Source organism: Oncorhynchus kisutch, linkage group LG1 (assembly GCF_002021735.2).
Source record: "Oncorhynchus kisutch isolate 150728-3 linkage group LG1, Okis_V2, whole genome shotgun sequence".
Classification (NCBI taxonomy): Eukaryota; Metazoa; Chordata; class Actinopteri; order Salmoniformes; family Salmonidae; genus Oncorhynchus; species Oncorhynchus kisutch.
This window is the reverse complement of record NC_034174.2, coordinates 32,728,997-32,756,593: the sequence shown is the minus strand read 5'-3', so window position 1 is coordinate 32,756,593 and position 27,597 is coordinate 32,728,997. Positions and strand designations below refer to the sequence as shown.

The window sequence follows — 27,597 nt, the reverse complement described above, 5'->3', positions numbered from 1 at the left end:
ATTAACTACACCTCAGATTGCAGCCCCAAATAAATGAGTTCAAGTAACAGACACATCCAACATCAACTGTTCAGAGGAGACTGCGTGAATCAGGCCTGCATGGTCAAATTGCTGCAAAGAAACCACTACTAAAGGACACCAATAAGAAGAAGAGACTTGCTTGGGCCAAGAAACACAAGCAATGGACATTAGACCAGTGGAAATCTGTCCTTTGGTCTGATGAGTCCAAATTTGAGATTTTTGGTCCAACCGCCATGTCTTTGTGAGACAGAGTAGGTGTACGAATAATCTCTGCATGTGTGGTTCCCACCGTGAAGCATGGAGGAGGTGGTGTAATGGTGTGGGGGTGCTTTGCTGGTGACACTCAACGATTTATTTAGAATTCAAGGCACACTTAACCAGCATGGCCACCACAGCATTCTGTAGCAATGTGCCATCCCATCTGGTTTGCACTTAGTGGGACTCTCATTTGTTTTTCAACAGGACAATGACCCAAAACACACCTCCATGCTGTGTAAGGGCTATTTGACCAAGAAGGAGAGTGATGAGTGCTACATCAGATGACCTGGCCTCCACAATCACCCGACCTCAATCCAATTGAGATGGTTTGGGATGAATTGAACCGCAGAGTGAAGGAAAAGCAGCCAACAAGTGCTCAGAATATGTGGGAACTCCTTCAAGGCTATTGGAATAGCATTCCTCATGAAGCTGGTTGAGAGAATGTCAAGAGTGTACAAAGCTGTCAACAAGGCAAAGGGTGGCTACTTTGAAGAATCTAAAATCTAAAATATATTTTTTTGTTACTACATGATTCAACGTATTATTTCATAGTTTTGATGTCGTCACTATTATTCTACAATGAAGAAAATAATACAAATAAAGCAAAACCCTTGAATGAGTCGGTGTGTCCAAACTTTAGACTGGTACTGTACCTATTTAAATGTAATTAAAATTCCAAACCTACAGTCTGTCTTCTAACAGTGTCTCACCGTGTAGAGGCCATGGTCAAAGGAGAGCACAGCCCTGTGGCGGGGCTCGCCGCCCGGGATATCTTTCAGCTCCATCTGCACATGGTGCCAGTCTCCGTCATTCACTGTCACCTCCTCTACCTGGGACAGGGTGGAGTCCTCGCCCCTCTGCAGTCCCATCACCACACTGCCACCGCGCAGCTAGGGGAGGGAGAGAGAGAGGGGGTCGGGAGAGAATAGAGAGATATGTGGGAGAGGATGGAATGGAATGAGAGAGGTGGGACAAAGGATGGGAGAGAGAGGGGGATGTGAAGAGAGGTGAGGGACGGTAGGAGAGAGAGAAAGACCTTTAGCATGCAAACATCACATGCTCACAGACAGAGCTTTTCTTCTCATCATCCATATCAGATCATCTATGGTAATACAGTAGCTAAGAAAATAGCCCTGTTTTTTATTTTTATTTTTTATGTACCAACTTTAAAATAGTTGCTGGACTGTTATACAACTTCAAAAAAGGCACCTGTCTAGACAAACAACAGCTGCTATCTGAAAGGCCTGGGTATGGCAGCTCTCAGATCTCGGGATGAGGCGTTTGTTAGTTGGCAGGCTTCATCTCTCATCTCATCAAATATTTAAAGTCATGCTGCTGCCCAGACAGCCAACAGGTGGAGCTTTACATCAACTAACCCACAGTCACTCTGTGTGAGCTGCTGGAGTCATGCTGGAGTTACATGCCACAATGCACTAATCTATTCCAACACCATACTGAGGGGGAAAACACATGCATAATCTGATACAAAATGAGTGAAAGGAATTCCTATCAAAACTATTGGCTGTTTGGCTCGGTCTTAGCTTCAGATAGGATGAAATCCTGTATAATATGTATTATACTGTGCGTAATGACATATGAAATGACCTACAGTAAACACCTTTGCACCTGTGAGGTGTATTTGTAGTGCTGTTCCGTATTGTTGGGTAATGCTGTTGAAGGTGTGTGCATATGCCAGATTGAGGAGGGCTGTACAGTATACTGTGATATGGCAGACCAGGCCTCTGCTGGCGTGAGACACTATAGGATAGTAATAATAATAAAAATAATTATAATAAATGGAAAATACATTTATATAGTGCATTTCAAAGGACTTAAAATATGCTTTATAGTTGTAGAAATGAAAAAAAGAAACAAATCTAAACAAAATAATGCCAGGCTAAACAGAAAGAATAGGGCTTAAGGAAGGTGTGATGTGTCTGTGTGTGTGTGTGTGTGTGTGTGTGTGTGTGTGTGTGTGTGTGTGTGTGTGTGTGTGTGTGTGTGGGTAGGACTGTGTATGGCAAGACTATTCGATGTGTTTTCTCTGTACCTGTAGGGTGAGGTTGTGGTGCTGTCCGGTGGTGAGGTGCAGCAGGGTGGCACTAGGCTGGCGCGTGCGGAACATAAGCTCCACGTGCCACGGCACAGTGACCACCGCCACCAGGTTAGTCCACTGCAAAAGGCTGTTACCCAGGAAACGCTGCGGGTTGGCCATCACTGCAACACAGGCAGGCAGATAGAGTGAGGGGGGTAGAGAGTGGGGGGGTGAGGGAAGCAGATAGAGGGAGGGGGGGGTGAGGGAGGCAGAGAGTGGGGGGTGAGGGAAACAGAGAGTGGGGGGGTGAGGGAAGCAGATAGAGAGAGGGGGGGTGAGGGAGGCAGAGAGTGGGGGGTGAGGGAAACAGAGAGTGGGGGGGTGAAGGAAGCAGATAGAGAGAGGGGGGGTGAGGGAGGCAGAGAGTGGGGGGTGAGGGAAACAGAGTGGGGGGGTGAGGGAAGCAGATAGAGAGAGGGGGGGTGAGGGAGGCAGAGAGTGGGGGGTGAGGGAGGTAGATGGAAGGGGGGGAAGCAGACAGAGAGGGGGGGTGAGGGGGGCAGAGAGTGGGGGGTGAGGGAAGCAGATAGAGAGAGTGGGGGGTGAGGGAGGCAGAGAGTGGGGGGTGAGGGAGGCAGATAGAGAGAGTGGGGGGTGAGGGAAGCAGATAGAGAGAGTGGGGGGTGAGGGAGGCAGAGAGTGGGGGGTGAGGGAGGCAGATAGAGAGAGTGGGGGGTGAGGGAAGCAGATAGAGAGAGTGGGGGGTGAGGGAAGCAGATAGAGAGAGTGGGGGGTGAGGGAGGCAGAGAGTGGGGGGTGAGGGAGGCAGAGAGTGGGGGGTGAGGGGGGCAGAGAGTGGGGGGTGAGGGAAGCAGATAGAGAGAGTGGGGGGTGAGGGAGGCAGAGAGTGGGGGGTGAGGGAGGCAGATAGAGAGAGTGGGGGGTGAGGGAAGCAGATAGAGAGAGTGGGGGGTGAGGGAGGCAGAGAGTGGGGGGTGAGGGAGGCAGATAGAGAGAGTGGGGGGTGAGGGAAGCAGATAGAGAGAGTGGGGGGTGAGGGAAGCAGATAGAGAGAGTGGGGGGTGAGGGAGGCAGAGAGTGGGGGGTGAGGGAGGCAGAGAGTGGGGGGTGAGGGAGGCAGATAGAGAGAGTGGGGGGTGAGGGAGGCAGAGAGTGGGGGGTGAGGGAGGCAGATAGAGAGAGTGGGGGGTGAGGGAAGCAGATAGAGAGAGTGGGGGGTGAGGGAGGCAGATAGAGAGAGTGGGGGGTGAGGGAGGCAGAGAGTGGGGGGTGAGGGAGGCAGAGAGTGGGGGGTGAGGGGGGCAGAGAGTGGGGGGTGAGGGAAGCAGATAGAGAGAGTGGGGGGTGAGGGAGGCAGAGAGTGGGGGGTGAGGGAGGCAGATAGAGAGAGTGGGGGGTGAGGGAAGCAGATAGAGAGAGTGGGGGGTGAGGGAGGCAGAGAGTGGGGGGTGAGGGAGGCAGATAGAGAGAGTGGGGGGTGAGGGAAGCAGATAGAGAGAGTGGGGGGTGAGGGAAGCAGATAGAGAGAGTGGGGGGTGAGGGAGGCAGAGAGTGGGGGGTGAGGGAGGCAGAGAGTGGGGGGTGAGGGAGGCAGATAGAGAGAGTGGGGGGTGAGGGAGGCAGAGAGTGGGGGGTGAGGGAGGCAGATAGAGAGAGTGGGGGGTGAGGGAAGCAGATAGAGAGAGTGGGGGGTGAGGGAGGCAGATAGAGAGAGTGGGGGGTGAGGGAGGCAGATAGAGAGAGTGGGGGGTGAGGGAGGCAGAGAGTGGGGGGTGAGGGAGGCAGATAGAGAGAGTGGGGGGTGAGGGAAGCAGATAGAGAGAGTGGGGGGTGAGGGAGGCAGATAGAGAGAGGGGGGGTGAGGGAGGCAGAGAGTGGGGGGTGAGGGAAGCAGATAGAGAGAGTGGGGGGTGAGGGAAGCAGATAGAGAGAGTGGGGGGTGAGGGAAGCAGAGAGAGTGGGGGGTGAGGGAGGCAGAGAGTGGGGGGTGAGGGAGGCAGAGCGGGAGAGAGGAAAGTGAGGAGAGAGAGAGGGAAGAACAAGAGAGAACGAGAAAGAGGAAATGAGGAAAAGTAGGTGACATGTGACAGAGAGTCATTACCACTCTCACAGTAATATGGTCTGTGATCAAGTCTGAACAACCCAGCTCCAGTTACTGGTAGGGAGAGTGTACACAATCTATGATTACCACAGAAAACAAAGATGAGGGGGTACAAAGCCAGCAGTGCTACACGTTACACCTAACCTTACGAAAAAAAAAACAAATTAAGACGTCAATGGAATGAAAAGCTTGGCACTCGCTGTATGGGTATAAAATAGTATGTGTGGCAATTTGAAACTAGATACCCCTGAATAAATACTGTTCACATACAGAGCCAAATACCAGAGAAGATTCAACATGCCCCCTACCCCTATTCACTAGTACTTGTGATGAGTGTTGGCTAGACAACGCTCAGGGGTGGGGTGTGTGTTCAGTTGTACGTGTCTGTGTATTTGACATGCAGTCTGTGCATTCTGAAGACAGCCATTCTGGCAGAGAGGCACTAGTGTCACTTTTAGCTGGGTGTTAGACATGTTTTTCTCTCTCATTACACAGTGGCAGAGATGCAAAACACGGCCGTCCATAATTAATGACACAAATCAAGCCTGTCATTGGCACTAGAGAGAGCGAGTGAGGGAGAAAGAGAAACAGAGGACCCAGGGGATAGTGGTTGTGGTGCAGTCTGGCACTGGTGTAAAGCTACAAAAAGATTGTAAACAGAATCTCATGAAAAGAGGTTGATACACTGAGTGTACAAAACATTAAGAACACCTTCCTAATATTGAGTTGCACCCCCACTATTGTCCTCAGAACAGCCTCAATTTGACGGGGCATGTTCTCTACAAGGTGTTGAAAGCGTTCCACAGGGATGGTGACTCCAATGCTTTCCACCGTTATCAGCGTTCCACAGGGATGGTGACTCCAATGCTTTCCACCGTTATCAGCGTTCCACAGGGATGGTGACTCCAATGCTTTCCACCGTTATCAGCGTTCCACAGGGATGGTGACTCCAATGCTTTCCACCGTTATCAGCGTTCCACAGGGATGGTGACTCCAATGCTTTCCACCGTTATCAGCGTTCTACAGGGATGGTGACTCCAATGCTTTCCACCGTTATCAGCGTTCCACAGGGATGGTGACTCCAATGCTTTCCACCGTTATCAGCGTTCCACAGGGATGGTGACTCCAATGCTTTCCACCGTTATCAGCGTTCTACAGGGATGGTGACTCCAATGCTTTCCACCGTTATCAGCGTTCCACAGGGATGGTGACTCCAATGCTTTCCACCGTTATCAGCGTTCCACAGGGATGGTGACTCCAATGCTTTCCACCGTTATCAGCGTTCCACAGGGATGGTGACTCCAATGCTTTCCACCGTTATCAGCGTTCCACAGGGATGGTGACTCCAATGCTTTCCACCGTTATCAGCGTTCCACAGGGATGGTGACTCCAATGCTTTCCACCGTTATCAGCGTTCCACAGGGATGGTGACTCCAATGCTTTCCACCGTTATCAGCGTTTCACTTCTTTTTTTTCTTCTTTTAAAAAAGGTATATGTTTATTATTTTCCAAGAAAAAATCTAATAAAAAGACAGCAATACAAACAATGCCATTGATTGTCCTGTTGAATGGGATGGACCATTTAGAGGACAAAACTTAACTCACACATACACAAAATAAAACTACATCCTATTAGGTGTATAAGAAGACAGCATATAGTCATGACAAGCAGTGTAGTTAAGCCCAAAGTAAATATTGAGTGGAGTACAGCACAGAGTAGCAGCAGATCGTCAACCCAGTTATGAAGCGGGACTAGACCATTTATCCAGTATCGGCTGCCATATTTTGTAAAACACTGGACTTCTATTGGAGGTATTGTATCGAATATTTTCCATATGTATTACATTCCCTAAATCCCGTAACCACATTTCAAAAGGTAGGTACAGTCTCCAATTTCCAAAATTGCAATATGAGAGAGTTTCAGTTCTTGACACAAACCGGTGCGCTTGGCACCTACTACCATACCCCGTTCAAAGGCACTTAAATCTTTTGTCTTGCCATTTCACCCTCTGAATGGCAGGCATACACAATCCAGGTCTCAAATGGCTCAAGGCTTAAAAAAATCTTTGTTAAACCTGTCTCCACCCCCTTCATCTACACTGACTGAAGTGGATTTAACAGGTGACATCAATAAGGAATCATAGTTTACAGTTGGATTCTCCTGGTCAGTCTACGTCATGGAAAGAGCAGATGGTTATAATGTTTTGTACACTCAGTTTCTATTTGCAGCGTGTTTGGTCTAAACAGGGTCCATATAAAAAGGCAGGTATGCTCATGGGATTGACAATGAAAGTATTTGTTTCCCCCATACCCTTGTCCACCCAGAGTCAGTAGTGAACATCACAGAAAGGAAGTGAGATGCTGGGGATTTTCTCCATGGTTACTAGCTGTTCTGCCCTCTCTAACCCCTAATGGCCGATCCTATTACATACTGGAAGTTTAACAGCAATATTTTGATAGTGACCTTTGTAGTGGCGTGGCATAGTTCATGTTCTTGGTAGAACATGAATGTTCATGCCATCGGAACCCACTATCTAGATTAAAGATCAGCAGCACGGTTCTAGACTACATTCTGTTTTCCTTTTCCCTTCCGCTCTCCCTCTCTTCTTGAAATGAAGGAGTCACATGGGTTCATCTGCTTCAGTGAGAGAGGAACCCTTTCCCCATCCCCATTCATTATCCCTCCTCTCGGGCTCCCCTTAACTATGAGAAAGAAGTGGTCCTTTATCACTAGATTTTACTCTAAACTGAAACAGGGAGGCTTTTGTGTAATTCACCATTTATTGAGTAGTATCGCTTTTTCTCTACCCTCTCGCAATCTCCCTCTTATGAGCCGTCCCAGCTCGTAAACCAGCAAGTCAAACAACTGCAGAGCACAGAGGAGCTGAGAAGAGAAATGGACACTAGTAATGCTCTAACAAACACAACTCTCTCAAACTGAGAAATAAAATACTTCACCTTAAACATGTCCAAGGTGTTATTCAAGAGAACAGGTTTAAACATATAGCTCTATTCAAATGTGACATGATCCCTCATGACAGATTCATACAAGCTTATGGGATATCGCATCTGTCAGAGTGTATACACATCTGGGACCCTCACAAACCCTTGTGAAATGTCTGGTATAAAACAGCAATGCTCCGTATTAGTATTTATCAAGCTCTCCGATTAGCTGGAGCCGAGGCGGCGGTTACTCTTCCTGGGTCCAAACAGGAATCAACATAACAAATAAAATACAGTGTACAATAGGTAACCTTATGAAACCATCATGTCAGCAAATCAATGATGACTGGCTTTATCTGTGCCAGGAAAGAGTCGATTCTAAAACGATGAGGAAATATTTCAACACTCTGCTGATTGAAGAGCCTACTTCAGTTATTTACAGCCCTGCCAATTCCCTCTACGCGTCACCCTGAGCAATCTCCTCTGCGTGGTGTCTATGCAAATGTGTCCGCACTAGATTTACACTGTACACTCAAAAAGGCATGTTTCAAAATGATAAGAAAATACAATATGGCAGATGCTCTTTTAACACCGCAGCACTAAGAAGCAAATTAAATGGTCAGTGTCACTGTAACCACCTGGTTGTTGAGTTATGGTACAGTCCATTAACTACAAAGACACTAGTTAAGTGTAGGTCAGGCGAGCTGGGGGATGTTGTCTGTCTGATGGGTCACTTAGTAGTCTACTCCTGATGCACGCCTGTAGAGTCCTTGTACCTCTTTACTAAGAAGGGCCTATAATGGTAGGTCATGGGGCCAACCAAACCTGGTTAGCTTTGATCTCATGTTTTAACCATTTGAGGAAGCTTTCCAACCTCCGGCAACGGCGTTACTTCACTTACCCTTCTCGCAGTTCCGGCCTCCAAATCCTAGGGGGCAGTCACAGCTGAAGGAGCCCCACATGTTGACGCAGGTCCCTCCGTTCAAACACGGGTTGTTATTGCAGAAGTGCCTTTTAGCAGAGCATCCTGGGAAGTTAAAGACATCTGAGGAATAGTTCAAGCCAACCTCATTATGCTAAGAGGTAATAAATTATTCATACTTCAGGTAAAACTTCAGGTACATTCACTTCCCCAACTCAGCTCATAGTGCTCAACTAAGACAGCAGGGAAGGGTGGATGCTATAAAACAGGCACAGAATGGTTCAGTCAAATGGCAATGTGCAAGGTTACTAACCTGGTAGAGTGCCGTTGTTAGCGATGAAGCTAGCCATGTCGACGTGGCGGTTGTCAATCCTCAGGTCCTTCATGCAGCCCACAAACTGGCGGTTCTGGATGGGGAAGTCCTCAGGCAGTTTGGGCACGCCCCCTAGGAGGAGAGGACCAGTCAGATCCAGAGATCTACAGCAGAAAGATAGGACAGAGTCAGGCACATTTAGAATCTGTCACTCAGCTCTGCTTCTATACCACAACACATTATAAACACTGAGCTCTGCTTCTATACCACAACATATCATTATAAACACTGAGCTCTGCTTCTATACCACAACATATCATTATAAACACTGAGCTCTGCTTCTATACCACAAAATATCATTATAAACACTGAGCTCTGCTTCTACACCACAACATATCATTAAAAACACTGAGCTCTGCTTCTATACCACAACATATCATTATAAACACTGAGCTCTGCTTCTACACCACAAAATATCATTATAAACACTGAGCTCTGCTTCTATACCACAACATATCATTATAAACACTGAGCTCTGCTTCTATACCACAACATATCATTAAAAACACTGAGCTCTGCTTCTATACCACAACATATCATTATAAACACTGAGCTCTGCTTCTACACCACAACATATCATTATAAACACTGAGCTCTGCTTCTATACCACAACATATCATTATAAACACCGAGCTCTGCTTCTATACCACAAAATATCATTAAAAACACTGAGCTCTGCTTCTATACCACAACATATCATTATAAACACTGAGCTCTGCTTCTACACCACAACATATCATTATAAACACTGAGCTCTGCTTCTATACCACAACATATCATTATAAACACTGAGCTCTGCTTCTATACCACAAAATATCATTAAAAACACTGAGCTCTGCTTCTATACCACAAAATATAATTAAAAACACTGAGCTCTGCTTCTATACCACAACATATCATTAAAAACACTAAGCTCTGCTTCTATACCACAAAATATAATTAAAAACACTGAGCTCTGCTTCTATACCACAACATATCAATAAAAACACTGAGCTCTGCTTCTATACCACAACATATCATTAACACTTAGCTCTGCTTCTACGATCTTGGCTTCTATACCAAAACACATCAACACACTGGAACAGCGTTTATTAAATATTTATCATCAGCTTGTTTTTTTCCAGGGAGGAAAACAGATACACCTCACTGAACTAAAATATGTTTACAAGCTGGACGTGACAGACTTAATTAAAAAATATATAATCTGTACCATAATGAGAGCCTTGTTTTGCTCAGCCAATTGGGATTTCTCTTTTGCTCTTGGCGTCACAACAATAGTACACTAGATCAAGAGTAAGTTCAGCTTGTGGCAATTTTAAAACTGAATTCATGGGTTCAAAAGGCTTTTACTCATCTCTACTATAATTGCAACTGTTGGCAAATAACAGTGCATAGTGAAATACTAGTAAGACCCTCCCATTCCCTTACTTTTTGGATCCTGATTGGCTGCCCTGGGCAGAGCAGGTGTAGTTCCCAATTACATGACCAAATCGCAGTGCCACTGAGGTGTCACAGTTGTCCACGGTTACAACGACGACCTTCTGGTCAGAGGGACCCTGGGGCATGCTGGCCTGGTTTAGGATTGGCTGTGAGGAGAGAAGAGGAGTTGTTGAGTTTGGCTCCAGTGTTAAGGTGAGAGCACCTACAGCAGATGAGTGGGGGGAGGGGGAAGTCACCTGACATACTACTGTAAATAGCAGCACATGGTGATAGGAGTTTCCAAATAGTACAGCATTTATACGTTATGCTACTCCTTCCTAAATGGGCGATACTGTATGTCTTTGGGAAGAACGTGGACATACATACAGTATGTAGTGTTTGGTTATGGATGGCTAGATAGATTGAGAGGGACAGGAAAGCACACATTAGGCTATAATGAGCCTTCTGGGACTGTTCAGAGGATTCTTTGAAAATAAAAATCACAGGTGTATCTCAAGGACTGCTTGATGCTAAAAATATGCTGAGACTCTAGGTTTCTTCTTCAAGTTACAAAAGGCAGGTAAATGTGTGGAAGTTTATTTTTGTCTCAGAATATCCAATTTATTGTTTGTATGTGTCACTGTCAAGCATTTTTGGCTGCTCAGCACATAAATAGATTGCTTGTCTGTCTGAAGGTAGTGTGAAGTTGTGCCACACATCTCAGTATATCAGTGTGATCATAACCAATCCTGTCTAACAAGGTGTCAAAAACTCAGTAATCGCACTTATTTTTCAAATGCAAAATACTAAGCGTAAAAACTAGCATTAAAAATCAAAAACACTCACCATCTACTTTGTCATTGAAACGTTCACCCTGAGAAGGATTTTCTCAAGTCAAGAGCTTCAAGAAGCTTTAACAACCCTAATGAAAAGTTTGAATAAATTCTGAAGAGAAAAGTCAGCCACTAGCTTTTATATTCAGCCCTACAGTATTCTGGAACATCACCCCAATTTATCTCAATGTTTTCAGTGCTTCAATAATTTAAAGCCAAACATCCACAGTTCAAGTCAGAGGCTGACACATAACCAACAGCACACACACGGCGGAAAAGCCCTGCTCAACAGCACACACACGACGGAAAAGCCCTGCTCAACAGCACACACACGGCGGAAAAGCCCTGCTCAACAGCACACGCACGGCGGAAAAGCCCTGCTCAACAGCACAGTGACGGTCTTCTTCAGCACAAAGGATCTCTTTCATTGTGTGAGGAATCAATGGAGGGAGAAACAAGACAAGGAGGGGCGGAGGGGTAGAATAACGATCCCGTCAATAAAGGTCACAACCTCTTTTCAAACACAAGCGTTTCCCGAGGTCACACAGAGCTCATATAGACCGTCAGCCCGGTTAGAGCTTGTGTCAGCAGTGGCTAGCAACACTGTAATGAGAGGGGTAACCACCACTGACCACCATCCCACTGTTGACTGACCAGGCCTGGGCACTGAGCTATGGACAGAGCATATAGGAATAGTCACCATGTGCAGTGTGGTCTTGTGCTGAGCGATGTCGATTATTATTTTTTTTTTTAAACAGGTAATTGACCAACATCAGTTCAATCCGTTTTGTCACCAAAGCCCCATATACTACCCACCACTGCGACCTGTATGCTCTCGTTGGCTGGCCCTCGCTTCATACTCGTCGCCAAACCCACTGGCTCCAGGTCATCTACAAGACCCTGCTAGGTAAAGTCCCGCCTTATCTCTGCTCGCTGGTCACCATAGCTGCACCCATCCGTAGCACGTGTTCCAACAGGTATATCTCACTTGTCACCCCCAAAGCCAATTCCTCCTTTGGCCACCTCTCCTTCCAGTTCTCTGCTGCCAATGACTGGAACGAACTACAAAAATCTCTGAAACTGGAAACACTTATCTCCCTCACTAGCTTTAAGCACCAGCTGTCAGAGCAGCTCACAGATCACTGCACCTGTACATAGCCCAAAACAACTACCTCTTCCCCTACTGTATTTATTTATTTTGCTCCTTTGTACCCCAGTATTTCTACTTTGCACACTCATCTACTGTCAAATCTACCATTCCAGTGTTTTAATTGCTATATTGTATTTACTTCGCCACCATGGCCTATTTATTGCCTTTACCTCCCTTATCTCACCTCATTTGCTCACATTGTATATAGACATATTTTTCGACTGTATTATTGACTATGTTTGTTTTACTCCATGTGTAACTCTGTGTTGTTGTATGTGTCGAACTGCTTTGCTTTATCTTTGCCAGGTCGCAATTGTAAATGAGAACTTTTTCTCAACTTGCCTACCTTGTTAAATAAATGTGAAATTAAAACAAATTTAAAAAATGACTATGAAGAACTACTATAATAGATATTTTGTCAGACAGCATAGGCAGCAACTCTATAGAGATGAGATGATGACTTGGAATGAAATAGCCTAATAAAGTCATCAACTAAAATATTTTATTTATGTAATGTGAATAAAAGATAATCAATGATAAGCAGTAATGGACAGTCACTACCATCATGGGACTTTTAATTGTTTTATTCTGTGTTGTTACAGCATTCAACCCACATTTAAATTTGAAAGAAAATAACCTAAACCAAAATTGAACTGACCTCAAATAGCACTAAACGCTCAGTAGCGTGGGCTACTGAGCGATTAGTGTTGCTCTCTCCTGGGTGGTCTGATTGTTGAGAGCTGAGGAATACATGTGATGGGGTTGTGATAAAAAAAAGGGTATCTTCTTAACAAAAATATAATTAGCACATTTTATTCATAGCATAAGATTATCATAAATTACACTTGTGATTTGTCTACATATTCCTGCAGAGCCTTAATAACTGTCTGAGCCCTTTAATCAAATGGGGCTAAGAATACAGACCAGACAAATGGAGTATAGGTGGACCTTACACACACTGCTGGCATAACACATCTAGACAGCTGTAATATTGTAGGTCATGACAGAGCCCCATCCCTTTTCCAAGGAGCACTGCAGACAGAGGCCACATCTCCCTCACATGGTTCTCATTCCAACCCTGCATCCTATCCAGTGAGTAGATTAGATTATATCTGTGCTTGCAGCATGCTATTAATACAGCTGTCCCATTGAGGGGCTGTCTGTGAGGAGCTGAATACTAGAGGAGCTCATTGTGGGTCTTGTGATCAAGCTTGGCTGCCTCTGAGAGGATGGAGACTTAATTACATTGTTCCACTGCACTGATCAAATATTAGCCCTCCTCTTTAAACACCTCATCTGTCTCCCATTAGGCATTATTATCGTATCTAATAACTGGCAAATAGGATTATTTGCTTTGCTGATTTGAGTCTGAAATATGTGCAGATGGATTTCATTATTCACAACACACTGGCTACTAGAACGGTAGAAAGAACCTCTAAACCAAAATGTCTTAATCCTTTAGTTGACCCCTTGTGAGGCAATGGGAAACTAATTTGTTGGGACAAACAAACCTGCAGTGTGTGATGATCGTCTAGAATGGTCACAAACCAAATCACCCGACACGCTCTTTTCCACGGTTCCCCTCAGTTGAGAAAGGTCTGGAACAGACTGGTCCAAATTCTCTGGTTCGTTCACTGACCTACGCATTGGGCCATCGCTCCCAGCAGCAATCATCAGTCATGGCTGTTGACTCTGCTATAATGACTCTCTGCTAATGTCTGTCAGCCGCTCAGTCTGCTACACAAAGCCCCGGCCTGTCAGAGCTGATTGGAGAGCATACTTACTCAGGACTACATATAAACACTGTTCCCCTCATTACAGCGGGGTGACAGTGAAACATGGGAATATGAGTTCATTGTTATCCACGATGACAGGGATGGACAGGAGGAGCAAACAACAGTAATATTAGGTCTGACTGGAAACACCATAGCAACCAGAGAGGTTAGCCCTGAAGCGCAGTGTCCCGCTCAAAGCCCAAGTCAAAACCTCTCTCGCCTTTCTTTTCCTCCTTTCGCTCCTCTCCCGCCCTGTTTTTCTCTCCTTGCTGGTGAACAGAGAGTGGGGCACCTTCCCCGGGGCCGCATCATTCACTGCCTATGGTCCCTTTGGATGCCGAACCCAGCACAAAAGCAGTGGTCATTGCCATTCTCCACACTCCCCCTCTCCCCTGAAAGGCACATTTCAATCTAAAATGCCCCCACCTCATCCCACCCACCCCCCCGCGGACAGGGACAGGCCGGGGTGAGCCGGCCGGCGTGAGATACCTCAGAGGGGAGGAGCCATCATTCTACCTCTATGACTCACTGGATCTGGACCAATGAGACAATGCTGTAGCAGCGGGTGTGAACTTTGATGGGGGGGGGGGGGGGTTTAGTTCAACCAAAACTCTGGGCAGTTTTCTAGGAAAATGTCCCTTCCATTGGTCTGCGCCTCTGCTTAACATTATGCTAGTTCCATTATTGAGTTCATGTTTGTATTGTGCTAAAGATGAGTAGGAAACTAGCTGGTAAAATATGATAGAAAAGAAAACAGGTCATAAAAGGCGTTAGTGTGAGCGGTGGGCACTCAAGAAGAAGCACTTCTGTAGGTCACTGGAGACTGTTACTGTCTGTTTAATCCAAAAACTACTAGGTCACTGGAGACTGTTACTGTCTGTTTAATCCAAAAACTACTAGGTCACTGGAGACTGTTACTGTCTGCTTAATCCAAAAACGACTAGGTCACTGGAGACTGTTACTGTCTGTTTAATCCCAAAACTACTAGGTCACAATAAAACAAGCGATGCAGACTTTCATTGGACTTGTTGGTTTGTAACAAAGTGATTAATGAAAGAATAATGTCCCTGCTTTGATGGGAACCAAAGACTTTTCCTCCAATGGCCCATGAGATGTTGTGTTCCCTCACATTCTGCTGGCTGAATCTGACATGGCCCTGTTATTATAGACCATGAATAGAATATCCACACTAGGAGGGGGTTGCCTGGCAACAGCTTTATGATGCAAAGTGACTTTCTGAATAGACCAAAATGTAACATCCTGTGTGTTGGTCTGGGGGGGCTGAAAAGGATGGGGATAAGGGACAAGGGGTAGTGGGTTATAGTTCCATACATTCTTCACTGATTGATATGGAAATAAAAAAGTTGAAGCCGTCGTCAAGGAAAAATATCTTGTTTGTATGAGTTCTATTTTCTCCAACATACACTCTGAGCATAGCTGTGAAAACATTCCTCCCACCCTTTTCTAGTGTCTCTCTCGCTCTTTATCCATCTGTCTCATCCCCCTCCATCTCTCTAGCTCTCTCTCATTCCTCCTATGTCTGTCTGGCACACTGCACATTCCACTGTCCCATCAACAGTTCTCTGGAATGACACAGCAGCAGTTCTGACAGGATGCAGCAAAGTGAAAACATCCACAGAGGACCGTGGGTATTCTTCTCCCAGTGTGGTCCAGCTAGAATCCTGACTCTCATCACTCTATAGACCAGCGCCGTCAGACACTTGATGAAGTACAGCTGATCTAGTATAAATGGATGTCAACGGGACACGAAGTACAGTGTAAAAATCTATATCCAGATCTACAAACACTACACAACATCCATAAATCAATTACCGGTATACAAGTCAATTGCAGGCCAAACATGTTAAGAAAATATGTCTTGTATGTCTCATATTTCAAGTCTGTGGTAAAAGACAAACATAATTCAGTTTAGGCATGTACTGTACTGATGTTGGAAATGACCTGCTCTTCGTCCTCCTGCTCAGTGCTTCAGAGTGAGGTCTGATAAAGCCAAGTCTATAATGGGCCTTTTCAGTAGCCTAGTCTGACTCAAGTTACTGTATATGGGGCGGCAGGGTAGCCTAGTGGTTAGAGCGTAGGACTAGTAACCAGAAGGTTGCAAGTTCAAATCCCCTGACAAGGTACAAATCTGTCATTCTGCCCCTGAACAGGCAGTTAACCCACTGTTCCTAGGCCGTCATTGAAAATAATAATTTGTTCTTAACTGACTTGCCTAGTTAAATAAAGGTACAATTAAATTTCCCAGACCCAGCAAATCTGTGTTTTGTCTAGTGTTGAACCAGTCTATACTTTATAGGACCACAAGGCCTCGCCCAGGTTTCCCCCGACGTACCTTGTTGTAGTAGTGAACTTGCACCACATGCCACTGGCCATCACTGACACCTCCAAGGATGTAGGGCGACACAGTCGTCTTGGTCTCACCTAAAAAAAAAGAACATGTCAGCAAAGGTTATTCACACATCATTGGATCAGGGCTCGTGCCAACACTTGTCACCATCACATGTGAATATATTATTAACAACTAGATATGGGATTAATTGGCTGACGTGCACTAACAGAAGTCCCTCCTACCAGCAGAGAAGGTGAGCTGGATCTGCTCGTTAATGATTTCCACAGCGATGAAATCGTGTTTCTCGTTGAAGCGGCCATTGTAGAGTAACAAACCATTTGGCTCCTTTGTGGCAAATCTGGAAGACAGAAAGAAACAGGGCTCAGAGTGTACATTCACAGCCAAAGACTAAGAGTAAACAACAGTCTTTTCACTGAGGAAGGGTCTTTGTGTGTGTGTGTGGGGGGGGGGGGGGGGGGGGGGGGGGGAGCTATGTGAAGATGCATTCTGTAAATATAACTAGTCATTGCTGCAATAAATGCATTTCCAACCATTTTCAACCACATTGAACATTCAGTGCTGAAAAACATGTCTAATTGGTTCTGTATCAATATCATGTCTAGAACCCCATCCAGTACCCTTGCCACAAGACAGACAGACGTACAATATACTGACTGACATGCCCTATTATAGCAGAGGATACAGATTTTGAACACACCAGAAAACGTTTTTCCTTTCCCATTAGGTTACTAGGAGGGCATATTGATGCACTGTCCCTAGTGATTCCCCATTGAGGAGCAGAGAGGACAAAATGTAATAATGCTGCAATTTTCCACATATCACTGAGCACCCAACAGGGTTAACCACCACGACCACCGTTCTCTGACAAAGATGGAGAAATGCACTACAAAACAACGTATTATCTGCAGTGTTGGTGTGGAGCATGACACAGTCCATAAACTCAGACAGCATGCCGTGGACAGTGACTAAACCACAGAAATAGAATGTCCATAGAGCTGGAGGTCATTGTGTTGTTGTCTTTTACTGTAACGTTAATGGACAGTTAGACACATTTAACCAATCCAGTGCACCTCTGGCACCCATCCAGAGGCCACGCCAAGTGACGCCACTAACGCTCTCGTCCAACCTGGGATTCAAGGAACGACGTGTTCCAACCGCAGAAAGACCACAGGGCATAGAAAAAAGACAGCACCAGTTCTATAAAAAAATCAAATCAAAAATCAAATCAAATTGGATTAGTCACATGCGCCGAATTCAACAGGTGTTGACCTTACAGTGAAATGCTTACTTACGAGCGCCTAACCAACAGTGCCGTTTCAAAAGATAAGGATAAGAATAAGAGATAACTGTAACAAGTGATTAAAGAGCAGCAGTAAAAAATAACAATATATACAGGGGGGTGCCGGTACAGAGTCAATGTGAGGGGGCACCGGTTAGTTGAGGTAGTATGTAGGTAGATTAATTAAAGTGACTATGCATAGATGACAACAGAGAGTGGCAGTGGTGTGGAGAGCGGGGGCAATGCAAATAGTCTGGGTAGCCAACTCATTGGGTCACCGAGTTCTGAGGTATCTTAATTTGATTCACCACAAAGGTAAAAAGCTCATGTGTGACACCGTGTTACCTTACATAATGATATTGCCGGCAGTCCAGGCCAAATGCAGAAGTTGCCAGAAAATTATAGAACCAGAAAATCATTTCCCCTCATTCATGTCCCAGGGGACCAAACAGTGGATGTGCTCCGTTTTACATTTGGAACATTCTGAACATCTGTGGGAGAACTGAGATCCCTGTCGTCTGTGTTACTGGTGTGACTCGTTGGCGCTTGTAGTCTGCATCTGCCTGTTCAGATGGAGACCGTGTCAGACGGATGAAGCCTACTTTCTTATTATAAATGAGGGAGAGATTCCAGAGATCTAAATACAGTCTCTCAGGACACTTTCAGAGCACATTGGTAAATGTTACGAGGCTATGTGTGTGTGTGTGTGCCAGTGTGTGAGTGTGCATGCATTATCCCAGAGTGTAGCCATGGGGCACAGCAATGCTGACCTGCTTACTGAGGAGAATGATAATCATGACCTCAGACAAGAGAAAAACAAAACGCACCAACTGATTACAATAGCACTGAATATCTCAAACATGTTCACCCATGACTGCATGGCCACGCACGGCTGCAAAACCGTCATTAAGTTTGCTGACGACGCAACGGTGGTAGGCCTGATCACAGACGACGATGAGGAAGCCTATAGGGAGGAAGTCAGAAACCAGGCAGTGTGGTGCCGGGACAACAACCTTTCTCTCAACATCAGCCAGACAAAGGAGATGATTGTGAATTACAGTAAATGGAGGGACGAGCACGCTCCCATCCATTGTGACGGGGCTGTAGTGGAGCGGGTCGGGAGCTTCAAGATCCTCAGTCTTCACATCACTACGGAATTAACAAGGTCCACACACACCAACACAGTCGTGAAGAAGGCACGAAAAGATTTGGCAAAGATACAGCTGCACCATTGAGAGAATCTTGACTGGCTGCATTACTACTTGGTATGATAACTGCTTGACATCCGAACGCAAGGCGCTACAGAGGGTAATGTGTATGGCATAATGTGTACGACTTATCTCTACTACTGCACCGCAAGCGGTACCGATGCACCAAGTCTGGAACCAACAGGACCCTAAACAGCTTCTACACCCAAGCCATAAGACTGCTAAGTAGTTAACCAAATAGCTACTTTCCACTAGATGTTGGAACATTGCTGCGGGGACTTGCTTCCATTCAGCCACAAGAGCATTAGTGAGGTCGGGCACTGATGTTGGGCGATTAGTCCTGGCTCTAAGTCGGCATTCTAATTCATACCAAAGATGTTCGATGGGGTTGTGGTCAGGGCTCCGTGCAGACCAGTCAAGTTCATCCACACCGATATCGACAAACCTTTTCTGTATGGACTTCGCTTTGTGCACGTGGGCATTGTTATGCTGAAACAGGAAAGAGCCTTCCCTAAACTGTTGCCACAAAGTTGGAAGGACAGAATCGTTGAGAATGTCAGTGTATGCTATAACATTAAGATTTCCCTTCACTGGAACTAAAAGGGCCTAGCTCAAAGCATGAAAAACAGCCCCAGACCATTATTCCTCCACCACCACCAAATGTTAGTTGGCACTATGCAGTCGGGCAGGTATCATTATTCTGGCATCTGCCAAACCCAGATTTGTCCGTCGGACTGCCAGATGGTGAAGCGTTATTCTTCACTCCAGAGAATGCGTTTCCACTGCTCCAGAGTCCAATGGCGACGAGCTTTACACCACTCCAGTCGACGCTTGGCATTGCACATGGTGATCTTATACTTGTGTGCAGCTGCTCGGCCATGGAAACCCATTTCATGAAGCTCTCGACGAACAGTTCTTGTGCTGACGTTGCTTCCAGAGACCGTTTGGAACTCGGGAGTGAGTGTTGCAATCGAGGACATTAGATTTTATGCGCTACGCGCTTCAGCACGCAGCGGTCCCGTTCTGTGAGCTTGTGTGGCCTACCACTTCATGGCTGAGCCGTTGTTGCTCCTAGACATTTCCACTTCAAAATAACAGCACTTACAGTTGATAGCGGCAGCTTAAGCAGGGCAGAAATTTGACAAACTGACTTGTTGGAAAGGAGGCATCCTATCGGACGGTGCCACGTTGAAAGTCAATGAGCTCTTCAGTAAGTTCATTCTACTGACAATGTTTTTCTATGGAGGTTGCATGGCTGTGTGCTGTCAGCACCGTGTGGCTCAAATAGCCGAGTCCACTAATTTGAAGGGGTTTCCACATACTTGTATGTATTTACCTCAATTACCTCGTACCCCTGCACATTGACTCGGTACTGGTACCCCATCTATATAGCTAAGTTATCGTTACTCATTGTGTATTTATTCCTTGTGTTATTATCTTTTTATAATTTTTCTATTTGCTGTGTTGGGAAGGGCCCCGTAAGTAAGCATTTCACTGTTAGTCTACACCTGTTGTTTAAGAAGCATATGACAAATACAGTTGGATTTGGTTTGAAACAGAACATCTTGTGTTGTTTATTATGGTTAGCATCTAGAAATATTGTTTATTTTCATCTATGGCTTGGCCTTCTTGTCATCAATGAATATGTTTCCAAGGCTTGTGCACACAGCTTCCAGTTCCCCCCCAGACTGAGTGAAATCAACCATAACTGACTCCTCTAGCAATATTATATATGTCACATTAGACTGCCATTAGCAAAGTTAACAACCAGTCTACACATATTGACATGTGTAAGGGCCAAGGGCCATGGTATAATGGCAAGTTGATGTGACTGTATTAGACATGTGCATTGAGGAAGTCTATAGATGGCCAAACCTGACATGAATACTAACGATGTGAGAGGTATTATTAAAATATGTGACACAAATGTTGCTACTAAGGCTGTTTCTGGTAACAGACACACTTCCAACTCCCAATTTCCTCTTCCTGCTAACTCTCGCTCTACTCTATAGGCTCCACCTTACTGAGGTTCCCCATGAGAAAAGCCCTTTACCACAGTAACCTGATCAAGCCAGGTTCAGGTAACAGAGCGCCCTGATAGACAACCTGCTGGGTGTTAGCTGTTATATCCACAGCTTTACACACCACCTACTTCACAGCTCTGGGAGCAATCTGGGAACTACAGGCCAAGGCTTTTAAGAAAGAGATCCAAAAGACTGCCATCTGAGCTACATTTAAACAAAGGTCACCACTTCCATAAAACACAAAGGCATATCATTATCACCACTACTCATTAATGGCTAGTTTCAAGCCCTGCCAAGAACTTCTAGAGTGAGAAAACATCACCAATGTATATAAAAAATGGCCATGTAATTTTACAGTGATAGCAACTGGGGGTATTGTCTTTGCTATGATGGGATATTACACCCACAGTAGTGCTGTCAGTTGGGATGGAGCATTTCATTCAAATTAGTGTACCCGTGTCTCATTTACATGAATGTACATCCGTGATCGACTGTGTTCAGTGTTACTCATCTGTTTTATTTAAGCACCACCATCGCCTGGCTACATCGCACAAGATACTAGTCCTTGATGTTGGACTAGAAATACAACTTGCTCTACCTGTATCAGACAAATGACACACCATTATGATTTTGTGCTCATCCATATGGATGGTCGTTAATTGAGAGCAAATACATGTTCCCAAAATATCAAGGCATACCAGGATGAAAGTCCCCTAGGTGTAGGAGTTCATCTCATATGCGCACGCACATGGAAAAAGGTGGAAAAAGGTCTGGGAATATGGCTGAATATAAACAGTATAGCTTTTCCCTCCACAAGGAAATCAAACAAGCAAAATGCCGTTAGAGAGACAAAGTGGAGATGCAATTCTATGGCTCAGACACAAGACGTATATGGCAGGGTCTACGGGAAATCAAGGACTACAAAAAGAACACCAGCCCCGTCACGGACACCGACGTCACACTTCCAGACAAACTAAAATACCTTCTTTGCCCACTTTGAGGATAATACAATGCCACCGCCGAGGCACGCTAACAAGGACTGTGCGCCCCCCTATTCTCCGTGGCCGACATGAGTAAAACATTTAAACCTGTTAACCCTCGCAAGGCTACTGGCCCAGACGGCATCCCTAGCCACGTCCTCAGAGCAGACCAGCTGGCTGGAGTGTCTACGGACATATTCAAATCGCTCCCAATCCCAGTCTGCTGTCCCCACTGCTTCAAGATGGCCACCATTGATCCTGTACCCAAGAAGGCAAAGATAACTGAACTATATTACTCGCCAACGATGCAATCATTGGACAATAAACTAGATGAGGTAAGATCACGAATATCCTACCAACGGGACATCAAAAACAGTAATATCCTATGCTTCACGGAATCGTGGCTGAATGACGACATGGATATTCAGCTAGTGGGATACACGCTGCACCGGCAGCAGAGAACAGCACACTCCGATGATGAGGAGGGTGGTCTGTGCATATTTGTAAAAAACAGCTGGTGCACGAAATCTAAGGAAGTCTCTAGACTTTACTCGCCAGAGGTAGAGTATATTGTGATAAACTGCAGGCCACACTACTTGCCTAGAGAGTTTTCAGCTATACTTTTTGTGGCTGTTTATTTACCACCACAGACAGATGCTGGCACTAAGACCGGAGCATGTGTCAAATAACGTTTGACTTATACTGTATTTTATACCATCTGTGCCGCATTCACCTCTTTAGATTGTGTGCATTAGGTTGTTGGGGAATTGTTAGATATTACTGCACTGTCGGAAGAAGAAGCACAAGCATTTTGCTACACTCCCATTAACATCTGCTAACCATGTGTATGTGACCAATAACATTTGATTTAATCCTAAGGCCCGACTGTGTGTTGCATATCTCCAGCTTCACCTTGATGAGCGAGACAGACAGAGGAGAAATAGGCCAAGCGCTGACTCAAAGCTCAAAGTGACCACTAAATGTAATCAGATCAGACTCCTGGGTCTCAGATTAATGTCCCCGGTTACACAAGGTGCCATTCCAGTCTACAGACCCCATTAGAAACCTCTCTCACCATGATACTCACCATGATACTCACCATGCTAAGGGAACCCAAACCCAGCAAGAGAAGATTAGCCTTTTAAAGACTACGGCTATCAAATGATTCAATAACTTATCACACCCCAGGAAGCTTATGTAAATGAGAGGGGAGGAAGGCCGTAAAGAGGCGTGAGCGTATAAGAGCAGTTGTGGAATGTAGGAAGTGATCATTTAAAGAGAGTGCAAGAGTAATGTTCGAGAGGAGTCATAAAAAAGAGAAAGAGAGGGTGGAGTGGTGAGAGGAAGAACGACAGAGGTGTAGAGAATGAGTGAATCACAGTACTATATTTAGGGAGCTACTTTGTACTACAAAAGTGAATGATTGAGATGGCACAATGTCCCACTGTGTGGGGTAATAGTTGTTCTTACGAGAGGGAGAGGGTGAAGTGGAAGCGCTGGCGGAGTCCCTTGAAGGTGAGGAAGGACTGCAGGGGGAAGTTCCTGGTGGTCATCTCACAGTAGGGCTTTTCATAACCGCCAGATGGGCACTCACACTTGAACCCCCCCACCAGCAGGTTCACACAGGTGCCCCCATTCTTACACACAGCTGGGCCGCAGCGCCCGGAGCGGGACGATAGCTCACACCGCTTGCCTGGAGGAAGAGAGAGGGGTAGAGAGAGAGGGGGAAGGGAAAGAGAGACCAGTCAGAATTACAACTATCAAGGTGACAAATTTCAGTGCCAGCCCTGGACAGCCTGTGGGTAAAAAAATAAAGAAATTGGTCCTCCCTTCCAGTTCAACTTCACTAGTGTCAATTCTCACCAGACTACTGCTGCGGTTTAACATGGGTCAAGACAAGATGCATTATGCCTCCAGCACTTACCACGAGCCTTCTCTGAGAGGGAGGGAATGTGTGAGAGAGGCAAAGACGGTGAGAAGAGGTCAAAGGACGCAGCAAGGAAGAGACAGATTTCAGACAGTGAACAGGACAAAAAGAGAGAAAGTCGGACAGAGAGAGAGAGACAGAGAGTGCTATGGCAATGGGAAACTGTTAGTAAGCCTTCATGCATCATGTAAGCGCACTGCTTACAACTTCTATTGGTTTCCAGTCTCTGGATGAGAAGCTGCGGTTGCTATGGCGAGAATGCACGCCTCCTTGCAAGAGTTGGAATGTGTGTCAGAGGCACTCGGCAGTGCAGAACACTTCCACTGTGTGTAGAGTTACTGTACTGTTCACACCACACAGAAAAAGACAACATCTCTATGGACTACACATACATAGGGCTTGTGTTGTACATCCTACAGCCAATCACAGGATTCTCAGTCTAAGACAATTAAGGGAACACTTTGTTTTACTACTGTTGTAGGGTGTATTCATTCATTCACCCAACTGCAAGGTCCTTGTGGTCATTATGGATCAAGCTTTGATAAGATGTGGATGTTATCCTATGATGCATTGCCATGACAGTATTGTACCGTGGTGTGCTACACAGGCAGAAGAACAGTCACTTTACCCTGGCGAACTATGACAATTTGTTGTTTCCTTGTTGATGGCGCTTGGGGACACTTGGCTACCGCTAGTAGAAAACACGCTAACTGCATGAGTGGGAAAAAACTAACTGCATGAGTCGTGAGGAAATTAATCAGTGACTCGCCTCAGGCAAAAAGTTACTTCTGTCTCTTTAAACAAATCAGGGGAAGAGGGGACATTAGTCAGGGCTTGATGTGGTCAAGCATTGCTGCAGTCAACGCTGGGCTACTGTAGGAAACGGGCCGCTGGGATAGTCTTCAACTTCCTCTAAAGTCAGCTTGGGCTCTACAGTGGCCTCATTTTCACTGAGGAGGCTTCAAAGTTAAATGTGATGTATTCTTCTTTATACAGTTACAATCATACGCAGATCAAAAATTACGTATTTTTTATGGTAGAAAAATCTAACACTCAGAAAGGAGAAATAGTAGCATTCTGTTTACATCAAAATGCCTACCAGCTCAGCTACACACATTAACTGTACTGGCTATACCCCATGTAAGTACCTATCCAGAAACTGTACAGAAGACAGTAAGAGACATTATAGTGAGCATCCGGTCTCCACCCTGCAGTCACCTGAGCCTGTTCTGTTGTCTATACGGTAACCTGGGAATAAACAGGGCCAATGTTTTTCTGTCAGGCATCCCTCTGGGACGCCCTCCCACAACAGGTGCAGGGTTCTGGAACAACAGCTCTCGGTTGCTAGGTGAGCTGGGCCATGTGAGGAGCTTGCAAATCCATTTTTTTTGAAGCATTTACTAGCCCTGCCCTCTCCAACTCTCTGTTTACTGCAAATATGAATCATTAAGGCTGTCAAAATGGGACCAGTTTTAGGCAGGAGGAGACACACCACCCACTTTAAACTACTCAAGCATGGTAAATATCAATGAGAGAAAGTGTACCATTTTGTGGCAATCCAATAGATATAAAACCGGCCATTCAAAAGCTCTGAAAGCATTATACTGTGTGAACTTGACAAAATGTACCTATAAAATCATGTGGCACTTTGAAATACAAGCATTTCCAAAAGGAAATTAGGCTTGTTGGATTTCTCTTCAGATTTGACCATATATTAACATGTAATGTTTTCATGAGGGACTAGAAAGGGTAACCTTATTAAACCAATTACAACACACGAATGCCACACACAAGCCTAGTCTCCAACCACCATATCAAATCTCCCCAGTTGACAAGGCACTCAGATTTTTAAAAAAGAAAGGGAAAAAAAGGGTTCTGTTCTCTTCAGCAGAGGTGAGACAGAGGTGCTTATCAAACACAACAACAGCCAATGAATCACACAATAGATAAGAGTCACCTGAAGAATAGGCACACACAGAAACCTTTCAGTCTCAGCCCATAGCTGGCATCATCTCCACTAATCTTTATTTAATCTAATGTGGTGATAACAGAGACAATGACTACCATGACTAATTCATATGATCCTTAGATTAGTGTAATTGTTCAGCTGCGTCTTTTAAAACAATGGTGTGTGAAGAAACAGGGGGATTAAATGTTGGGCTGTAACTAACTCCTCCTGCTGAGACCCCTTTACAGATCTAAAATGGAAACGGGCGTTTCTGTGCTGCTAGGTAACTGAAACGCATGGTCTCCTCTCCTAAGTGAAACAGAGTGGTAGAGAGTCCTCAGATGGGCAGTTTCTCCCTAAGGACGTGAAGGGATACAAGAGTTAAGATAACTCAACGCTGGGACAACAACACTACACGCTCCTGGCACTATCGACAGGGCTTACTCAACACAACACCAACCCACCAAATCATACTGACAGTTTGCTGGAAGAATACCCTTCATTTATTCAGTTGCAGCTAACCTGGTGTGACTACCATGTAAATCAGGTAGGGGTGATGGTATATAAAACATTTTTCTATATCCCATCCACTGATTCCAGTCACTAGTAGTGAAGGTGAAAGAGTGGCATAATTGTGATCCCACCCCGCCAAACACACTGTAGCATGGGCCAGGTGCAGTGGTGGAAAAAGTACCCAATTATCATACTTTAGTAAAAGTAAAGATACCTTAATAGAAAATGACTCAAGTAAAAGTGAATGGCACCCAGTATATACTACTTGAGTAAAAGTCTAAAAGTATTTGTTTTTAAATATACTTAAGTATCAAAAGTAAATGTAATTGCTTAAATGTAATTGCTAAAATATCCTTGTATCAAAAGTAGCCAGGGGAACGCTCCAACACTCAGACATCTTTACAAACAAATAATTTGTGTTTAGTGAGTCCGCCAGATCAGAGGCAGTAGGGAGGACCAGGGATGTTCTTTTGAGAAGTGCATGAATTGTACAATTTTCCTGTCCTGCTAAGCATAAAAGTACTTTAGGGTGTCAGAGGAAAATGTATGGAGTAAAAATGACATTCTTTTCTTTAGGAATGTAATGAAGCAAAAGTTGTCAAAAATATAAATGGTACAGATACCCCAAAACACTGAAGTAGTACTTTACGCCACCTGCCAGGCGATGAACCTGGACCAGATGACAGGCTTACACGAAACAACACTACTGCTTTTTAGAACTAGCTAGACCAGAGGTGAGCGGACTAAAACCGAGACTGTAGGAGCGTTATATGAATAACAGTATCTAATATCTCACAAAACACAATCCTATGATCTGCCAAATTCAAATTCAGTTGGTGTAATATTGGAGGCTTTCCTTGAGGCATTCCTACGTCATGCTTTGATTTTTTAAATTGATTAATACAACATCAAACACTGAAATATAAAGCTTTCAGCAGTTGTGTGCTATAGGCTACTGATAGAACTAACCACAACATAAAGAAATGCTTGATTAGATCAAAGTAAAAGTCTGCAGCAGCAACAACCATGTTGTACTGGGGCCTCCTTTCATATATGGGGCAGAGTGTGTGTAGAAATATGCTACAGCGCAGTATACTGTAGTGAGATTGGAGCTGAGGAGATGGTATATAAAGCATGTTAAAGGTAAGAGCTAAAAGTAGGTTGTTGTATGTGAGTATTCTCAGTCCATTTGTCCTGTACCAGACTGAGTCAGCCAGGCTTAATCATTCGCTCAGTCCTTCCCAATATGAGTGAAATTGATGGCTGCTCTGCTCTGTTATTTTTTCTCGCTTTCCATCATACTGCCATCTGGCAACGCCCACGGGCCCCTGTAGTTCCACACCACACACAAGCATGGGAACACAGACACACATACATACGCGAGCGCACACACAGCAATTACCTACCCACCCACATGGAGTAGGCAATTCAGCACCCACACACCCACACACTCATAGAGCAGCCAATTGACCCCCCACACCCATACACAGTGGCTC

At 45.1% G+C, this 27,597-nt stretch overlaps 1 protein-coding gene across 4 annotated transcripts in view; it reads right to left on the bottom strand.

The window, feature by feature from the left end:
• celsr2 (cadherin, EGF LAG seven-pass G-type receptor 2) overlaps positions 1 to 27,597 on the bottom strand; it is a 78,653-nt gene that overhangs the window by 15,232 nt on the left and 35,824 nt on the right. For all 4 annotated transcript variants that reach the window (XM_031819382.1, XM_031819423.1, XM_031819458.1 and 1 more), the window contains exons 3-10: positions 23,184 to 23,406; positions 16,444 to 16,559; positions 16,205 to 16,293; positions 10,103 to 10,260; positions 8,615 to 8,778; positions 8,281 to 8,406; positions 2,330 to 2,496; positions 990 to 1,169 (exon numbers count right to left, since the gene is read on the bottom strand). In XM_031819382.1, the coding sequence (XP_031675242.1) occupies positions 990 to 1,169; positions 2,330 to 2,496; positions 8,281 to 8,406; positions 8,615 to 8,778; positions 10,103 to 10,260; positions 16,205 to 16,293; positions 16,444 to 16,559; positions 23,184 to 23,406 (1,223 nt within the window). The remainder of the gene's footprint in view (positions 1 to 989; positions 1,170 to 2,329; positions 2,497 to 8,280; positions 8,407 to 8,614; positions 8,779 to 10,102; positions 10,261 to 16,204; positions 16,294 to 16,443; positions 16,560 to 23,183; positions 23,407 to 27,597) is intronic.